The sequence below is a fragment of the Rhinolophus hipposideros genome (genome assembly GCF_964194185.1).
Source record: "Rhinolophus hipposideros genome assembly, chromosome: 12".
NCBI lineage: Eukaryota > Metazoa > Chordata > Mammalia > Chiroptera > Rhinolophidae > Rhinolophus > Rhinolophus hipposideros.
In genome coordinates this window covers 12679328-12698898 of record NC_138058.1, presented here as the reverse complement: position 1 = coordinate 12698898, position 19571 = coordinate 12679328, and the positions used below count along the sequence as shown (strand labels likewise).

Below are 19571 nucleotides of genomic sequence, written 5' to 3'. Positions count from 1 at the left end.
CACAAAGAAAAGTGGAAGTGAGAACTCACACACCACCTGAGTGGTGGCCTATTCACGTGTGTTCTCTGCCAGCTTTCACACCATCCAGATGGGCTGTCTCTGACCCGAAGCATGATATCCAGGACCAGACACTCATTTCTATACCCAGGAAGCATTGCAGGTCAGGCAGGTGAATGGCAGACAAGCCCAGGGGACTCGGTGACCTCCCAGTATGGAGGAAGTGAGAAGGGAGGGCATCACCTCCCACAGGCCAGTGTGTCAGTGTCGAGACAGACGAGCAGCTGTGTCCTCCACAGGGTGGGCAAACTGAGACCCCGTCTTGTGTTTCAGGACAGCGAAAGCCTTAGGAAATTGGTGTCCATGGAAACCTTTTATATGCTGGAAGAAGGGGACAAGAACATCCTGCGACCCACGGCTGACCTGAGAGACCAGGCCTTTTAATTATGTGGGCTCACATTTCAAGGCACATGACTTAACCTGTAGAAGGCAAACCCACGGGCTAATGTGAATTACAGCATGTGGGCCACTGGAGTTATTCCATCACTGACCTTCAGCTTAGCCCGGCAGGCTATTCCCTGGAGTCCCAAGGCCATGACCATTTGAGGACTCCCTGGCTCATGGCAGCACACTTGTTGCTACAATTGTTTTCATGAAGGCAACAGTTCTCATGCTCAATCTCAGATTATATGACTATCGGTACTTTTCTGGGAAGAACAATCAGATAAAGATTAACCATATTCCCACTTTAGATGTCTGTCACGGGTATGCATGGACCACTAATTTTTTGGAGCTAAAGAGGATAGGTGAGAGGTCAGGCTAATCCCCTACTTGATAAACTGATGAGATCAATCTGATTTTTTCCTCCTTAGGAATAAAATGGAAAATGTGATTTCAAGGTCATATTCTCTAAATGGATGGTGCATAGTGCTGTAACATAAGAGATGTTAGGAGCCATGGTGCGTGTTACTCGGTGTAAACAGCCACGGAAAACATACATTTAACTTAAAATAGCCAGTCACAGTCAAGCTGGCCACGAGTCCCCTGCTGCTCCAATGACCACCATGATCACTGGAACATTACTGGCAAAATCCTTACCATCCTTTGAAGGACATTATCTGACATGGAAGACTCCCTTCTGTTACCCAAATGAAAATCTCAACCAAACAGGACAGGGATGTCCTGGAGGTGAGATAGAGATGGAGAGAGCAGAGGGACAGGGACCCCATGGCAGAGCGGAGTGGGGGTGGGGCGAGAAAAAAGTCTCCATACTGTGCACCAAATTCAAAAGCCTGTGTAACATGGAAGGTCTGGGCATGGCTGAAGCTCCAGAATGCATTCACAACTCTCGGGAAGTGATATTCTTGGAACTGTATTACCTTTTGGGTCCCAAAGACAGAGCAGAACTTCTTGGGTAGCTGATCTGATGCCTAAGAGTGAGGGCTTTGGGCTGACACTGGGGGCCCTGTGCACGCAGTAGGGGGAAGGCTGTGGCGCTCACCAAACAAGTCAACATTTATTCGGAGCCTGTGTGCCAGGCATTCCTTTTGGGACACCCCAAAATGAAACACCTGGGCCTTGTCCTTGAGGAGCTCACTGTGTCCTGCCTCTCATTTGGGAAACTACATTAGGGCCCAAAGGTCTCCTGTGGATGCAGGTCTACTTCCTCAGGGAAAGGGCCCTACATCCAATTCTTCAAGAAGAGTAAGACCATCACCACCATCTTTCCCCATACACCTCCCTGGGCCCCAGATTTGAGCGGAAGCCACTGGAGCTTATCCACGAGATCTAGTCAGAATAGAGCATCTTCTGTCCAGTGTTGGTGAAAACTTGAATTTCAGCCCAAAGACATCTAGAAGAGAGCGTACTAATCTAAGAAAAGTCTAGCAGGTTTTTTGAAATGTCTATGTGGACCCCAGGAAGGTGGGTTAAATATGGGTAAGTCTCAATTTTCTTTTGTTTAGCTGGTTGTGGTAATAACCCAATCGTGGCAGAGTGGGCAGGTAAAGGGAGGACATTCGCGGATTCCCTACCATCCGTCAGGTAAAAGCGCACGTTTCCAGTGGGCTTAGTAAAGTAGGTGAGCGAGTACCAGGATATTCAAGCTACCTCTAGGAAACCTTTTGGAGCTTGGCAAGTTGCTTTTTCAAAAGGCATTTTTGTTTAAAATATACTTGTTCTACAAGACCACAGGTTCAAGTGTCCCTCTGACCTGCATGGAATCTATGGAACTTTCTACCTCACCATATTGTTTGCCAAATTCATATTCTCTGCCTGAGAATGTTCATCCAAGTAACTGACTCATTGCTCGATAAAAGAGTAGAAGGCAGTCTAATTCTTTAGAGCGTCATTTAAGTGGGGAATTTTTAAACTGCCTGTATTTTTTAAGAACTGTAATTTAACAAGAGCAGATTTTCTAAACAAGATAAGCATCTCACTTCTAGCAATGATTCATCTGGTTATATTTGGCTATGATACGCAGCTGCTACTCATGGGTTGGACAGTTATGGTTGTTAAGACACTGAGCTACTTCTGAGCAGTTGGTAACCAGCCATCGTGAAGCCCCCACGACCACACACTGCTCTGGCATCCCCCGACCTCCAGAGCCTGTACCCCAGACCTCAGGGGCCTATGGAATCTTCTCTGTACTATGGCTCATCCTTTCCTGATTGGCCAGTGCCTATAATATCAAATATTTTGTTTATCCCCCTTGCTCATAATAAATGTCCCAGGGAGAATGACATTTCAAGAAACCTGCTAGACTTTTCTTTTCCACACTCTCCGATCAGCAGTATTATTAGATGCACATAACTAAACTGACCAACTAGGCACAAGACACCCCTATAGAAACCATACATTTACATGCTAGCATGGGGTGGGAGGGAGAAGGCATGGGACCCCAAAATATAAATAGCAGCTCACACGTTGAGGGGCAGCTGGACTTTGGGAGCCGTGCCCTGCTGTTCAGCCACTGGGACAGATCCGGCCGAGGAGGCGGAGTCCTGGAAACAGACAAGAGGAGACAGGAGTGAGTTGGCAAGGAAGAGAAAGGCAAAGTGAGGTTGGAGCCCAGAGGCGTCTGTTCTCCCCGCAGGGTCCGCTTGCCTGGATTGTTAAACACGTTTTTTCAGCACGTTGGAGAGAGCTTGGCGGCCAGTGACACCAGTCCCAAGGTGGCTCTCAAGAACTGTCCTGGAGACAGAACTGTCAGAAAACCACTCTTGGCCTGCATCTGGGTGGATCACCATCAGACTGTGTTTAACGTGGAAGAAGGCAGTGTACAGAGGCCCATTTTTATTCTTAGAACTTGAATGAATTATTCTTGTGTTTGTCAAAGAAAATTCAGACAAAACCTTTCATGCTACAAAGCATGAGCTCACTTATAAAATGCATTCCCAGGAACTGAAGATTAATCTCTACAGAACTTTGGTCCTTTGGCTGTGGGCAGATGGGCAGGCTGCAGGGTGACAGGACGGACAGAGCACAGCGTCTCCCACCACAGACCCCGAGGGGCTCAAAGCTTCAAGGGTTTATTATGAGAGGAGATGACTGGAGGAATGGTCTACTTCGCGATGGTTCCATTAAGCACCAGGTGCATGCTAAACTGGCTGAGGGAAGTAGTTAAGGGCCAAGCAGAGAGCTCTGGGCTGTGTGATGATCTTACCGCGGTAATCCCTAGACAGAGAACCCTGTAGACTTAGCCCATGGCGGGCAACATTGTCCCCAAATCCCCTCACCACATAGCTTGCCTATCTAGCTCATCCTCCCCAGGGCAGCACCCTGTCTTCCTGTTTAGATGGCACAATGAGTTGAACTGTGTCCCCCCAAAAAGATATGTCTCAGTTGTCGCCCCTGGTACCTGTAAAGGTGACCTTATTAAAACAAGGGCCTTTGCAGTTATAAGGATCCTAAGATGACATTACCCTTGATTAGAATGGGCCCTAAATCCAATTATACGTGTCCTTATAAGGACAAAAAAGGAGAACAGAGACACCTACAGGGGAAGGAAAGCCATGCAAAGACAGAGGCATGGATTGGGGTGATGTGTCTATAAGCCAAAGAACTCCAAGGATTGCTGGCGGCCACCAGAAGCTGGGAGAGAGGCACGGGACGGATTCTCCCTCAGCCTCTAGAAGCAACCAGTGCTGCCAATACCTTGATTTTAGACTGCTGGCCTACAGAACTGTGACAGAATGACTCCCTGTTGCTTTGAGCCACCCAGTTTGTGGTATTTGTACAGCCCCAGGAAACGAATACAACTCAATCACTTCACTAACCAGTTTGGACCTTGCTTAGCTGATGGGCTCCATGTGCTAAGGCAGCTTACCAATCCCTCCCTAACTGGTTGACTTCCCTCCTCCATCAGGGATCGTAAAAGGTGCTAGAAACCTCAGCATGTCTGCAACCTCTAAAACGTGAGAAATTCTTTTTCTTCTTGTTTAAACAATAAAGTGCCGGGCAGAATGAGAACATGAAACACAGAAGCGTAATTTCCTTCATTTCTCCAAGATACCTAGAAGGCTCAAAGGACTACCCATTCCAAGTTCCTACACCATGTTTCTGGAGAGCCGTGCAGGAACTAGGCTGAAAGGTGGCGGGACATTCCTTCTGCTGATAGATTCTGGGGATTCCTGTCTGCTCACCACACCTGCCCTCCCTAGGAAGGAAGCAAGAGACCAGAAGGCATTCCCCTTCAAAGCTTGGGATTGTTTTCCTTCAAGGTAGTCACTGGCAGCCGGCCAGGGACCGTCCTCCACAGAACGTCAGGTAGGGATGGGAGGGTGAACTCCACAGGGGCAGCCACCTGGCTCCAGGCCCTCCTTCCCCTGGAATATGGGCAGGTACCCCAGTGCTGGACTTCTCAGGACCCACAGTTCTTGTATGGTCACCGGAGAAAGGTGTTGGTAGGGTATTGTAGCCTTTCACTCACTCACTCAAACAGGCACAGGGAAGGTGTAGCATTGTGCTGGAGACAGTCAGCAGAGGTCAGTGAGCACCTCCAGTGTGGAGCTCATCAGCGAAGCACGGTCAGAACTGGTTAGGATTGTTCAGCCTGGGGCATGTTCCAGATCCTCACTGACATCTGCTGACCCCTTGCCTGTTAGGACCAACTCGCGGCACAGACACGGCCCAGTGTGGGGTTTACACTGGGGGGAGGGGACAAGCATTAGACATGGCATTATAGACATGGTGGTCCCGGCAAGTTCAGGGCCACAGGAATGCACAACAGGGACCTCACCTGAGGGCGTGGCAGAGAGGGCTTCAGGGAGCAGTGGGTGGGCCCATGAGGTGAGGTAGTGAGGGTCAGGGTGGGCGGGAGAGGAGCAGAGAAGCCTGCCCATCAAGGGCCGGCAAAGGCAAGCTCAGCAAGTTTAAAGAAGCTGAAAGAAAGAAAGGCTGAGCGATGAGGGGAAGGGACACGGAGTGGTACAGAGTCAGGATGTTCTAGGCCTCCTGCACCACCAAGAGGGTTCTGGTATTCACCTGGAAGGCAAAGAGATGCTCTGGAGAAAGCAGGCAGGAGAAAGGTAGAGATAGGATGAGACCCACATCTTACAGGGGGACCCATTTGGAAGCACGGAGGAAGGTCAGGTCTGGAGCAGGGGCATGGATGAAGAGAGAGAGGGGTCTGGATGTGGGTAGGAACAATAACAGCAATAAAAACAACAATGGCTCCCCTTCATCCAGCATTGCGTCTGGAATAATGCATTTCATTTTCACAATAAGCCTGTGAAGTGGGTGTTTTTTCAAATACCATTTTATAAAATGAGGAAAACTGAGGCACAGAGAAGTTAGGTGAATAGCTCGCATTCATCCAGCCACCACATGGCCAAGGCTAGGCTTGAACTCGGACAGTTTGGTGCTGGAGGCCAAATGCTTTTCTACCATGCCATCTGTCTAACTTTCTTATGGCTGCTGTAACAAATTACTGAAGCAACCCAGATATACTATTTGACAGTTCTAAAGGTTAGAAGTCCCAAATCAAGGTATCGGCAGGGCTATGCTCCTTTTGGAGACTCTAAGGAAAAATCCATGCCTTCTCTCTTTCAGCTTCTATAGGACGCTGGCATTCCTTGTCTGGTTGCCTCTTCCTTCATCTTCAAAGCCAGCAATGTATCATCTCCAAATCTCTCTCTGACCTCTGCTTCTATCATCTGACTTTGTCTTTGAATCTCTTGCCACCCCCTGTGATTACACTGGGCCCGCCCTGATAATCCAGGGAATCTCCCCATCTCAGATTCCTTGTCTTTTTGCCAAGTGAGGTAATAGAGTCCCATCTTCTGGGGGTCAGGACATGGGCATATTTGGGAGGCCATTATTCCCTCTTCTACCAATAGGACCAGTGGATTCATGGGCTGAAGGGCATGAGGGAGGAGGATGAGTCTAGTTTCTGGCCTTAGCGACTAGCCAGAGGGAGACACCATTTGAAGAGACAGGGAAGATGAAATCTGGGGGTGGTCATCAGTGCTGGACATGTTGAGTTTGACATGCCTGGAGACGCTGGAGATGAGGGCCGCTGGTGACGCCAATCAGCTGAGAAGGGGGGCCTGCCGTGGATGGAGAGGTTTGGGCTCATCAGCACATAGCCGAGCTACACAGCAATACAGCCTCACTGAAGCCTTTAGCTTGAGAAGCCTTTAGCTTCTCAAGTGTGCCTCTGGATAAGTAGTGTCATGGAACCTCACTCAGCTTTCTCATCTCTAAGATGCCAGTCATGGACTTCTACCCTCAACCACACTGTAGCAACAAGGGGCTGCATTTACCCTCCCACTTGAAACAACTGAAAAGTGAGGTAAAATATGCAAATCAATGGTTCCCAGAATTTTGGAAATTAAGGACAGATACTCCTGAGAGATGAGGAAATGGGGTGATAAAGGCTCCCATCTTCCAGGTTGGTTGAAACATTACATGGGATAATGTAAAGTTCACAATAAGCCCTGAATAAATGCTGGCTATTATTACTGGAGTCAAGATGGGAGGTGGATAAGATGGCCTGGGAGAAAGTGTGGCGTGCGGAGACAGGAAGCGGAGACTCAGCCTGTGGAGCAGCATACACAGCGGAGGAACTGGCACAGGACAGGAAACAAACAAGAGGCACTGGTGTCTCTGGGCCCAGGAAAGTGACTGTTTCCAAGCGGAAGCAGTTATCAACCACGCTGAATGCAGTGGGCAGTTCAGTAAGATGAAGACAGAAATGAACCCTTCAATTTGGGGGTGTGGACGTGTACCACACACTTACTGGGGCTGGCCATTCTTGTTAAAAGTGACTCCTAAAATATTTGAACAAGGCAGAATGAAGGTTCAGATGAGGATTTCACGGCAGCATTACTTATAATATGGAAAACCTGAACTACTGAAGCAACCTAAATGCCCCACAGTTTCAATGGCAGATGACACCAGGGACACCACACAGCCACGAAGGGAATTTACACTGATATGCACGGAGGGCTGTGTAAAGTACATCAAATGGAAAAGATGGTTAGAGAAGCGGCTATGGAGGATTCTCTCATTTCTATAAAAGATGCATGTATTTTCCATGGGAAAAAGGTCTGAAAATGTACACACCAAATGATAACATTGGTACTTAGGAGAGTTGGGATTTGGGATAATTTTTTAAAAACCTATGTGTTCAAATTTTTCATCATTGTAATATCAACAAGTGACAATGGTTTTCTGATACATTGTCCAAGTGGCATAAAATGAATAAGAAAATTGAATTATTCGAGGGCTGTGTCAAGATTAAGCTCTGGTTGATGGTGATCCCATGTTTTCCCGGGCTCCACATGTGCCTGGAGGACGCCAGGAGCAGATAGGAGAGGACCGTGGGGGTGACCCTGCCAATCACCGCTCTGTGACTGTAAGCTGTAGGCTCAGGTGACTGTAAGCAGCAGTGTGCAGGCAGAAGGCAGCTGGGTGGTGAGTAAGGCAGATACACAAGATGACTAGCTCGGATGAACCTGCATGGGTTCCTGTCAACACGCTTCCTGTCCAAATAAACATGTCTCCTCTCCTGATACAGCCAAACCGGCCCAAACCAGCACTGTACACGCAAACACCAGTGAGCTGAGGTGAGGACCACTCTGGGTCTTGCTGCACGGGGTTTCCACCTCCCAATATCCTCGAGCCACTCAAATCACAATTCAATAGGAGGAAATGATATCTGTGGCCAGGGGAGACACAGGAGGTTGATTTCTGTCCGCCAGGCAGAGGGAGAAGGCTGGCTGAGACTGTAGACTGGGCCGGACGTGTACCATTAGGGCTTATGAACCCATCTTTGCTGGCATCTGCCGACTCCCCTAGGTGAGCCGAACACAGAACACTCCGTTTGGCAGAGTGTTAGGAGGGCCAAGGAGGACTTGGGGTGTGGGAGGGTTACCCAGGCACGTGGATGACAGGAGCAGTCAGAGGGCCGCCCTGAGACAGGACTTCACCTAAAGAAAGCCAGAGGGCAGGGGCATTCTTGTGGATTTGTTGGAAACCTGGCTGTCAGTTAAAACTTGATAAAATAAATGTTACAAAGCCAATACATAGGATTTCACAGCAAACTATTACTTAGAGCTAGAATGGAGGAGCAGAGAGAGGTCACACTTGTAAAAACATTTTTATCTGAAGGTCAAGATGGAGACTATCTAAAACTGATGTTTGGCTGAGAGTGTGGCCCCTTCTTTCCCCGCTGCACAGTGGAGTACAGAGCCCAAAGTGAAAACAAAAAGCATGACTTCCTTATATAGACAGGGGTTTCCATCCACCCTCCTCTGAACTGGGTGTTCATTTTTGTTACCACCAATAGGAGGTGACAAGCAGTGTTGCTGGTGGCAGGGGGTGGAGGGGATGTCCCCAGTGACAGCTGAGCAGAAGGCTATCCCGATGGGATGGGATTGCGGGCTTCCTGAGCAGCCCTGACAGGCAGCCGGGCCCTGCTAACTCCTGGCAGGCACCATAGAACAAAACGTGGCTCTACTTTAAGTGGTTTGGATGAGAAATTTGTAAGCACAATGCATCCACAGGCTTCCAAACGAGCACGTTGCCTAGCCTCAGGCAGAACCACGCTGTCTGGACTGCTTCCACCTTAACGAGTCACTCCTAGGACACACAGGACAAGAAGAGTCTGGCTTGAGATTGATTTGATGCAACATCAGGGCTTCTTGTGCCCTGTGCCCTCCAGCTCTGACCACGCTGAACGAGGCTTCCTGGGCCCGCACTGGAGCCTGTTTATTCCTAAGAGCCACATCGGTAACACTGCTCTGATTTCTAATGGCTTAATTTTAAATGATTCTGGGCCTTTGGGGATTAATGAAGGCTTGGCAGGAGCGAGAGAAACCAGGCAGGGATAAAAATAAGGAAGGAGAAGGGGCTCCAGCTGCTTTTGGATAAAAATAATTGGGAACACAGCCTCAAACAGACACTCTTCCTGTCTCCAAGATCACTCGGCTCTGAGCCCAGCTCAGCCTGTGCAGACGGAGTTGTGCCCCTCGTCCAACACAAGAAGGTCTTTGCCTGTGATAAGATAGATTCACATCATCTTTTTTCCAGATGACTGCATAATGGACCCACGTGGGGGTTCAGGCCAAATGGGTGAACACACTCTGATCTGGGGGAAGCAGTCAACAACCCCGGGGTGCTGGCGGATTGGTCCTCAGAGCCATTGATTCCATAGAGTGGACAGCTCCAGCAATCCCGTTGGGCCTAATGTGCCAAACCAGCGCACAAACATTTAATATGAGCCAAGTATGAAAGGGGTCAGCTATGCAGGTCACAGGTCAGACATGATGCCCTCATCAAATGGAACGGAGAAAAAGCATGCCTGGGAGCCCAGTAATGCTTCTCCCTGGTGCCCCGTCCTCACTGCCCTTCAAGCATGTCACCAGTCAGGAGGCCGGAGCACAACAGGCTGTGCAATCCCGTGGTCCGGGGCAGCTGCTTACCTTCCAGCCTCCTTTTCCCAGCTATAAAAGGCAGAACCATGAGACTACACGGGCTCCCACAGACCAGTCAGTAAGAACCAACTGTCATTTCTTACAGGGACTTGTACGCCTCTTCAGAATATTCCAGCCTCAACAGTAGAAGCCCAGCATCAGTTTTTGGCTGCAGTACTATGGCCAAGGACCCCTCTAAATAGTCAGGTTGTCACGAGAGACTAGAGGCCCAGCTGCTGCATTTTAATAGGGTCCCTGAGCAGTAGCTGGGAACCAGACTGTTTTATTTTCCTGTTGGGATTAATACGAGTGAAAAAGGGAGTCTGTGGGTTGGTGGGCTGGAGGGGCTCTACAGTGTCACAGACTAAGATACTAGGAAGAAACATCTCCTCAGTTTAATTTTTAATATGAGTCCAGGAAAAACTGTCATCACCCCAAGGAGCAGTGAAACAAGCATATTTTCTTCATCACGCTACCACTCCATAACAGAGTGTAAATCAGACTCTTATGAACGTGCTCTCCAAAGAAAACTTTAGAATAAAACATTTATGGCCTGATTCTCCTGCATGTTTCCAAAAAGAACGGCAAACAGCTGGCAGGGCCAGAGGGCCAGGGGGATTTGGGCGGGTGAGGAGGACAGGCCCTGGTGGGGTGGGGGCCTGGGCTAGATGAGCTCACTCTGGCAGCTGGAGGTCAGAGGCTGAGCCGCCTGAAGAGATCATCTGTCCCAGGAGAGGAAGGGCTGTGCTTCGCACGGACATAACCTGCACAGTTCTCTCTTCAGCCCTGGGGAAAGCTGCCTGGCCGCCTAAGATCGAGGCTGTAAGGAGACCTAAATTCAACTTGAAGGCTGCCCACTGCCCATTCTCCTCCCTGCAGACACTCCAGATTTGCTCACAATTTGACTCTCGAGTATCTGGGCTGCTGACCCCAGGTCTGTGTGAACAGGACCTTCGCTTAGTCCCATGGTCTGCTCAGGAGTGGACAAAGTCACACACAGGTCAAGTCTGGCCAGTTGCTGCTTCATGCTTTTGTAAATAAAGTTTGATTGGCATCCAGCCATACTAACCTAATTACTGTTGTCTCTGGCTACTTTTACCCACGAGGGCAGAGCTGAGCAGTTGTGACAAAGACCACATGGCCCTCAAAGCCTAAAATATTTACTGTCTGGTTCTTTACCGACAAAAGCTTGCTGGTGGTGCTCTAGGACAAGCCTCCAGTTCCTGCCCTTACCTCACTGGACCAAGAGTTAGGACCAAAAAGTCATAGCTGTGCCAAAAGCTTAACAAGAAATCCCTGGAAAGTATTAAGGGAAATGGTCCAAAATAGGGGGTGGGGGATATGGTAGGCATGGGAGAATAGCATTCACAAAAAGGTTCCAGTTTAGGGAATGAAAATGTCAAAACACCAGCAAGGGAAGGGGAAGTCTGTAAAGGTAGCTAGGATATACTTCTTACCTAATGGGGCTTCGCAAGTTTCATCTTGGAACAAGTTTCAACTTTGAACCAACACATTTAGCCCTTGAGCCTTTTTTTCCCACGAGGAAGAGTCATAGGTGGGTCTCCATTCACTTCTTTCCTCTCTAGCCTTTCCCCCCATATGAGAGTCAATTTGCTCGATGGCCTTTGGTCATAGGAAGGTGCCAGTAGCTACTGTGGATCCCCGTTTTCTCTGTGAGTTTGTAAGACCAAAGTCACCTTCATCTGGTTTTGCACAAAATGTACAACATTCACTTCCCAATGATCTGTTTGTTCTGCCTTCAGGCAGAAGGTGCTCCCTACGTGAGAGGCTGCAGGAGGGATGGACTTCAAAACCCACCCCATTTTGTTCAATTCAGTGTGTCCGTCCATCCATCCATCCATCCATCCATCCATCCATCCATCCATGTGTCTGAGAGCCCTTGTGTAGAGGCTCCATGCTGGACACTGAGGGTACAAAAGGGGCAAGCACACCTTGTCTTAGCAAAGCTCACAGACTGTCAGGCTGGCAGATGATGACAAACATTATCAGAACACTGGACAGACACATGAAAAAAACCCAGAAACTCGACCAGTTTCTTACACTGTTACAAGAATAAACTCAAAATGGATTAAAGATTTAAATGTAAGCGATTAGTTTGTTCATTTATCGGTCTTACATTTAAATATTTAATCCATTTTAAGTTAATGAATGTCAACTATAATATATATATATATATATATATATATATATATATATATATATATATATATAGTCACAGGATGTGGAGTATAGAATAAGAAAACCATCACAAAATGAAAGGACAACCTTCTGAACGGGGGAAGATATTTGCCAATGATCCATCCAATAAGGGGTTAATATCCAAAATATGTCAGGAATTTATACAACTTAACACCAAAAAGTCAATTAGATTAAAAAAGGACAGAGGACGTAAATAGACGTTTCACCAAAGAGCATAGACAGATGGCCAATAGACATAGGAAAAGATGCTCAACGTCACTAATCATCAGAGATATGCAAATTAAAATCACCTCCCACCTGTCAGAATGGCCATCACCAATAAATCAACAAACAACAAGTGCTGGTGAGGATGGGGAGAAATGGGAACCCTCGTGCACTGTTGGTGGGATTGCAAATTGGTTCAGCCACTATGCAAATCAGTATGGAGATTCCTCAAAAAAAATAAAACTAGCTGTACCATAAGACCTAGCAATCCTACTTCTGGGAATTTATCCAAAGAAATCTGAAACATTAATTTGAAACCATATAAGCATCTCTGTGTGCACTACAGCATTATTTACAACAGCCAAGATATGGAAGCAACCTGAGTGTCCATCGATAGACAAATAGGTAAAGAAGAGTGAGATATATATATCATGGAATATTACTCAGCCATAAAAATAGGCCAAAATAGGCCAAAAATAATAGACCTATTATGCTGAGTAAAATAGGTCAGAGAAAGACAAATGCCACACGATTTCAGTTAGATGTGGAATCTAGAAAACAAAACAGAAACAAACTCATAGATACATAGAACAAATTGATGGCCGGTAGACAGGAGGTTGGGGAGCGGTGAAAAAGGTGAAGGGATTCAGAAGTACAAATTGGCAGTTACAAAATAGCCACAGGGCTGTAAAGTACAGCATAAGGAATACTACAGTCAATAATACTGTAATTACTATGTATGAGGTCAAGCAGGTACTAGACTTCTAGGGGGATCACTTCCTAAGTTAAATAAATGTCTAACCACTATGCTGTACATCTGAAACTAATATAATTTTGAATAGCAACTGTAACTCAAAACTTAAAAAAAGAAATTAAAGTAAAAAAAGAAAAGAACGGTGGCCACACCAGACTCGGTGTGGGAGCTCAGGGGAAGCGAGGTCAGGAGGTCGTGTCAGGGAAGGCTGCTGGAAACCCCCTGCCCTGAACCCTGTCCAGATGTTGCCTGGGGGTGGAGAGAAGGCTGCGCAGACTCAGCTGGAGAGAGGGCAGACAAGGTGTGCTATGGGGAGGGGCTGGGCCTGCCTGGGATGAGAGGGGTGCATGAGGTGGCTAGGAGATCCAGGGCCAGGGAGGGAAGGTTCGGAACTTCCTTATTGTCCTCCAGTCTAGGAATAACGTGCCTATGCACCAAAGCTTCGAGATGCGGAAGACTCAGAGGAAGCTGACCTCAGTGATCCTTGGTGCCCATTCTTGCCTCCTTTCCTCGTTTCCTTCCAGAGGCAAATCAGCCTTCCCAGCTCTGACCTGCCACAACCTTCCTTTGTGGTGATCTACTTTTTGCTTCCTCCTGTCTATGCTCTATGGCATGCAGCTACGTTCTTGTCTCCTGGCGGGCCAGCTGAGTCCTAAAGCTGGCTCCATGATGAGCCTCTCCTTGTCCCTGCCACAGGCTGTTCCCTTAACAAAAGCTCACCAAACCTGAGAGGATGGACTGAGGGAAGCAGCATCTCAGCTGTATTCTTGCGCCAGCACGGGCACACCCAGAACTCCCAGATGCTCAAGGACGCCAAGGGGATACCAGGGACCATCCCTGATGCAGGCCTTTCTGGTCTGACAACAGTTGGCAGAAACCTGGGGATATGGTTTCCGTCTTGTTGTAGCAGCAAAAGATACAAAGTTGACACCTAACGCCATGAATGCCACGAACAAAAAGCCTGGCAGCTGATAAAATAGAGCCAGGCCACTGGGAGCCACAGTGTTCTCTGTTTCCACCTTAAAGGCAGGCCAGTAACTCATATATGGACACCAATTCCCAGATTTATTGAAGAAGAGTCTTCTCGCACAAGGTCCTCAGGATGAGATTTTTTTTTTTATTCATCCCAAATTCATTTGTTTATATTTTTTCTCCTTATAAGGCATGGAATTAAATTTGTAACTTTCTCAAAGTGCTAAAATTAAGCGTGGGTTCTCTGCCATGCAGGAGTCAGCAGTGGTCCTGTGTCAGTGTGTTCAGGCCTCCCCCAGCACCGCCTCCTGCTGAGAAGTCCAGGGGGGATGGGGGCGGAGGTAAGACCCAGCCAGCAGGGGAGGAACTGCCCTGAGACAGACAGCTGTGCACTCCAACCATGGCTGGTGTAGGGAGTGTGATAAAGATGCCCTGGGAGCTCCAGGCAGAGTTCTTGTCACTTACTTCTCAAACACTGGGGAAGACATCGAGAAATGTTCTCTTTTGATGTTTTCTCTGCTGATTGTCAAATATGTCCCCTTCCGTTGATTTTAAAGGGCACTTTCCTAGTCTCAAGGGTTTCTGTTTGCTTATTTGAAATCAATTTGTAAGCCATCGGGCTCTGAAACCGAGAAACTCACGATGTCTGGTAAAAGAGCCTGTTTTTGGCGGGACAGGCTCAGCCCATGTGAGATCTCAGCTGCTTTGCAGAGAGCGCCCAGAACCTGCTGGGGAACCATTCCCAAATGTGGGGAGCTCGGTCCCACAGAACCAGCATTCGCCACATGGGCAGTCCAAGAACAACTATCATGGGAACGCTGGCCTTAGGTTTTAAAAGTGCTAAGTCTTCCTGTACAGCCATTGTCTGTAGACAGTGATTCCACCTCTGCAAGTTCCCCAGGCTTTGTGTTAAACAGTTAAAACCTTAGAAGAGATACAGAGACTCTGCGGGAAATGGTGTTGTGGGTGCTGTTTGCCAACATTTGGGTTCGCCTCCCCATGGGCACCAGCTGGTGCGGGCTGTAGGACTTGCTTTGGCCCTGAAATATGAGCAGGAATCACATGTGTCACCTCCATGCAGAAGCCTTTAGGGGCCATTGCACTAGTTGCCACATTTCCCACACCTGCCACAGTGACTGGAGACATTCTAAACTAGAGGTCCACAGTGTTTTCTCTATAGGACCAGAAAATAAATGTAGTATTTTAGGCTTCTAGGTCATATGATCTTCGTCACAATGAGGCCCACTCCTCTGTGTGGCCTGAAAACAGCTGTGTAAATGTGTAAATGAGCAGGTGTGGCTGTGTTCCAATAAAATTTAATTTACATCAACTGGTAGTGGGCCAGACTTGGCCTGCAGGTTTCAGTTGGTGTCCCAGGAGAGGGCGCTGTGGAGAAGGCCCTTAGTGGCTCTTGAGGAACACACAGTACCAATAGGGTTTGGACTGCTTGTTACTGCAGCATAACCTGGCTCACACTAAAGGATACAGGGCACCCAGAGCAATCCACTAACATCCCTCAGGCAGTTTGGTGATGACTTCAGTTACCTGTTAGATTTCTTACTTGGTTTATGAGGGAACTGTTCTAAAATACAAGTAATAATTTTCTAATTTGATCCAACAACCTTTATAAACAAATAATTGGATTTTAAAAAGTACAGTCAGCTTAAATAGCCTGTTTTCCTTTCTTCTAATAATCCTCCCACCACCAGCAGAAAGGTAACATGTGGGTGCTGCTCCATTATTCCCGAGAAACTGAGCTGATCCTCTGACCTCTTCAAATGGCAGGGAGAAATAATTCATAAGGGTGAAAATGTGAGCAGGGTCGGCCATCTGAGGCTCAGGCCCACCACATACCCCTGGGAGCCCCTCAGCTGGTCACCCTGCAGCTGCGCACCTCTGCAGCCATCGACTCAAGTTCCAAGCCCTGAGGAGCTGGTAATGGTGTGTAAGCCACGTGGCAATTCTGGTGTCATGTTGTTTTATGGGCCAGACCATTCAATATTCAGTGAGGCAGATATAGTCCCATGCCCACCCAAGGATAAACGGAATGGGTATGAACCCCTGCTAAGAGCCAGGGGTCAGGACAGAAATGAATGACACCCCGTTCCTGAAGGACTTCGAAATCCAGGGGGATAGACATATACACAATGACAAAGGAACATATTCCATGACAAACGCATGGGAAAAGTCCTGCAAGCACAGAGACAAAGCAGGAATTAATCAGGTTAATAGAAAGCTGACCTGGAGGCCTGGAGAACTGCCGAGGGGAAGCGCACATTTCAGGTGGCTGCAGAGGCTGGGCAGGAGTTTCCATGTAGGATGGTCTATGTGTTTGTTGCACAGTGGGCAGGATGAGAAGGGAGGAGGGCAGGCAGGAAGCAGGCATTGCCTGGGCAAAGGAATCGACACCACGGTCTCGGTGAGGGGTCAGCCAGACCCAGACCAGTGGGGGGACACAGACAGCAGGTCTGTACAGACAGCACGGGACTGGACAGTAACAGATGTGGGGGCTGGGAACACAATTGGGGGCTGAGTTCGAAGGGCTTTGCAGGCCAAGCTAAGGAGCTTCCAGTCTATCCTAGGGCAGTGAGGAAGCTCTAGAAACATTTGTGGATAGATCAGCCTGATTACAGATGGGTTCATGAATGCACCCTAAAAGCAGGGAGTTAGGAATCTTTTGATGCAGTCTCGGTGAGGGCTGAGAGGGGCCTTACCCAGGCAGGGTAGGTGTCACGGTGAGAAGCGACTCCCTGGCTGTGGCTAGCACGCAGTTTGCCTGATACGCACATGCTCCTCCACATGTCCAGCTCCCTGATAGTTAAGTTGGGGCCGGATGACGAGTTCTGGCTAACCAGAGAGGTGGCTGCAGAGATCTGGTGACCAGAGAGGAGAGGGGCTCGTATTGTTTCCAGGCTGAGGCAGCCAAATGCCCAAGTGCCTCCTCTATCCCCTCTTCCTGTTGGAGGCCATGGGCTGAAGATGGGATAGCTCCAAGAGGAAGCAGTTTGGATGCCAATCACCACCTGAGCACGTCCCCCAAGACAGCCACCAGACCCACTACACAAGCACATGACAAATGTTCACTGTGTTAAACCACACTGGTGTCTGGAATTGATTGTTATAGCACATGACCTCCCTCCCCCTGACAAATCACAATCCGAGAGAAATTCTGGAATTAGAGCTGAGACCCTAATGGCAGAGGTGAGAGAGAGAGCAGCATTTGGAACTTGCAGGGTCGCTTCAGAAATTTGTGAGAAGATGGAATTAAGAAGGGGATGCAGGTTTGAGGAAAGAGGAGAGTAGTTATTCTGACATATATTGAAATTGAGGTACCTCTCCCTGTGAAGCCATTAGGTAGTAAGAAAAAGAATCTATAGTTGAGAAAAGGTCTTGGAGGGTGGAATTGAGGCAGTTTGGGGTTCAGTGGTTGGTTGGAAGGGAGCCCCATGGGAGAGCAGGCAGAGGATGGAAAGGGAAGGCTGGGGGCGGGGGGGACACCAATGTTCATGAGAGAGTTAGAGAAAGAGGAGCCAGTGGAGGAGGCAAGAACTGTGAGAGAAGCGTCCCAGAAGCAAAGGCAGGAGAGAGGCTCGGGAAGACAGTCTTGTCCACAGTAGCCAGTGCTGATGAGATGTCAGAGGAGAAAGACGGAGCAAGGGTACTGGACCTGGGCACCGGTGACCTTGGCCAGCTGGGTTTCGGCAGCAGGGGTGGCGGTAGAGGGTGGATTGCAGAGTTGAGTGTGTGCAGTGTGAGAAAGCAGAAGTGTGTTAGTGATAGAGAGAAGAATGAGATGGGGGCCTGTCATGCAGGGTGTCATACGGGGTCTCCTGTCCCGCTCTCCGTATAAGAACGCAGGACATGGTGAGGCCAAACAGGAACACCCACGAAGCCATAGATAGGAGAGTCATACCACTATAGTCTCGCTGGTGGCTGGGTTGGAGACACAGGAAGCAGGAGCCACACTGTCCACAACCCACCGTCCTAACTGCAATCCGCTCTTGCTAGCCCCCATTTTCTGCTAGCTTAGCCACGGCAGTTATATCAGTGGCCAATGGCTCACTGGTTACAGCTGACGGCCAACTAGCCACAGCTGATGGCCATCCAATCACAGTTGATAGCCACTTACTACCCGAGTGAGCACCTTTCTATGTGAGGGCGAGAGCCACACACAGCCTATCGCTGGGGACAGACCAGCAAGGGCTCACAGTCAGGCATGGACATTAACCCATAGGGACGCTAACCAAGCCCAGGCTTCTGAGACGGAGCTGCAACTACATGCAGTCTCGGTCCCACCCATCCCTTATCACCAGCTTTCTGGAACCTTCCGCTTGGTGCCACAGCAGAAAGAGAATCTCGGAGCAGAGAGCAGTGACTAGAATAGATGAGGCGCCCAGAGCCCTGAGTGTCGTATGTGACATCTTGGGGCTCGTGACTCGCTCCATGATTCTCTGAGCAGCAGAAAGAACCACCACAGACAACACTAACATGCACACCTGAGGAGAGGTCAGTCTGTGTCCTCTCACTTCACCCTGACAGCAAGTCAGATGGGGAGGCACTGATATTTCTCCATTTAACATGAGGAAACAGGCGCAAGGAGAAGAGACTAGACAGCTTTTCTGGGTCCTGAGGGGCAAAGACAGTGTTGAACTCAGCTCTTAATGGCAGCTCTACAGTCTCAGAGAGGCTTAGCAACTCCTAGGGCGACACAGAGAGTGGGCAGGAGACTCTGCCCTACGCTGTACATAGGTCCCAGTCTAAAGGAGAAAGGGAAGGATGGAGGCAGGCCGCCTCACAGAGCGCCGGCGGCTCTCTTCAGGGACCAGCAGGCATTTTCCCACTTCCTCTCTTTTGGTTTGAGGCCAGCCCTGAGCGTTTTACAGAAGAGGAAGCTGAAGGGTTAAGCGACGTCCATGCCCTGGACTCCTGTCCACACACTCCTGACAGGGCCGGGGGCAGCGAGGGCTGCTGGGTGAGCACAGCCCCGAGTGTTACTTACACCCTGTGGGCCCCAGTGTTCTCATCTATGAATGGGAATAAGTAAACCTGCTGGCTCTCCGGATGATGAGGTGTGCCACACAGTGAGGGAAGGTGAGATGTGCCAAGAAGCCCAGGCAGGGGAGGGGAGGTCAGGGGGGAGCGGGGAGGAGACGCGGGTGGAGCCGCTGGCAGAGGCCGAGGTGCAGACCACAGACAGGGCCCTGGGCAGTGCTGCACCCCAGAGGCTCTCAGGTGGCTGCTAGGACCCCAACCTTCATGCTTAACAGTGCTCACTGCATTTTGTCAGGACTACTGTGTCTTAGCGCCATTTCTATAGAAACCACAACCCCCGCACTTCCTTTCCATCTTACAGGAACACGAAAGCCAGCTAGAAGAATCAGTGATGTTGACGAGCCCTAACTCAGCCACCGAGTGGCTCCCTTGTCCACGCAGCTCACCCAGGGCATGGCTGGGCCACACCAATGCTGTGTGTGTGTGGCCGTGAATGTGGGTGTATTTGGTTTTTA

At 49.0% G+C, this 19571-nt stretch overlaps 1 protein-coding gene across 1 annotated transcript in view; it reads right to left on the bottom strand.

Annotated features, from left to right (window-relative positions):
* SH3RF3 (SH3 domain containing ring finger 3) overlaps window positions 1-19571 on the bottom strand; it is a 353595-nt gene that overhangs the window by 74757 nt on the left and 259267 nt on the right. Inside the window, exon 5 of the mRNA XM_081068500.1 lies at window positions 2920-2999. Coding sequence (XP_080924626.1) covers window positions 2920-2999 — 80 coding nt within the window. The remainder of the gene's footprint in view (window positions 1-2919; window positions 3000-19571) is intronic.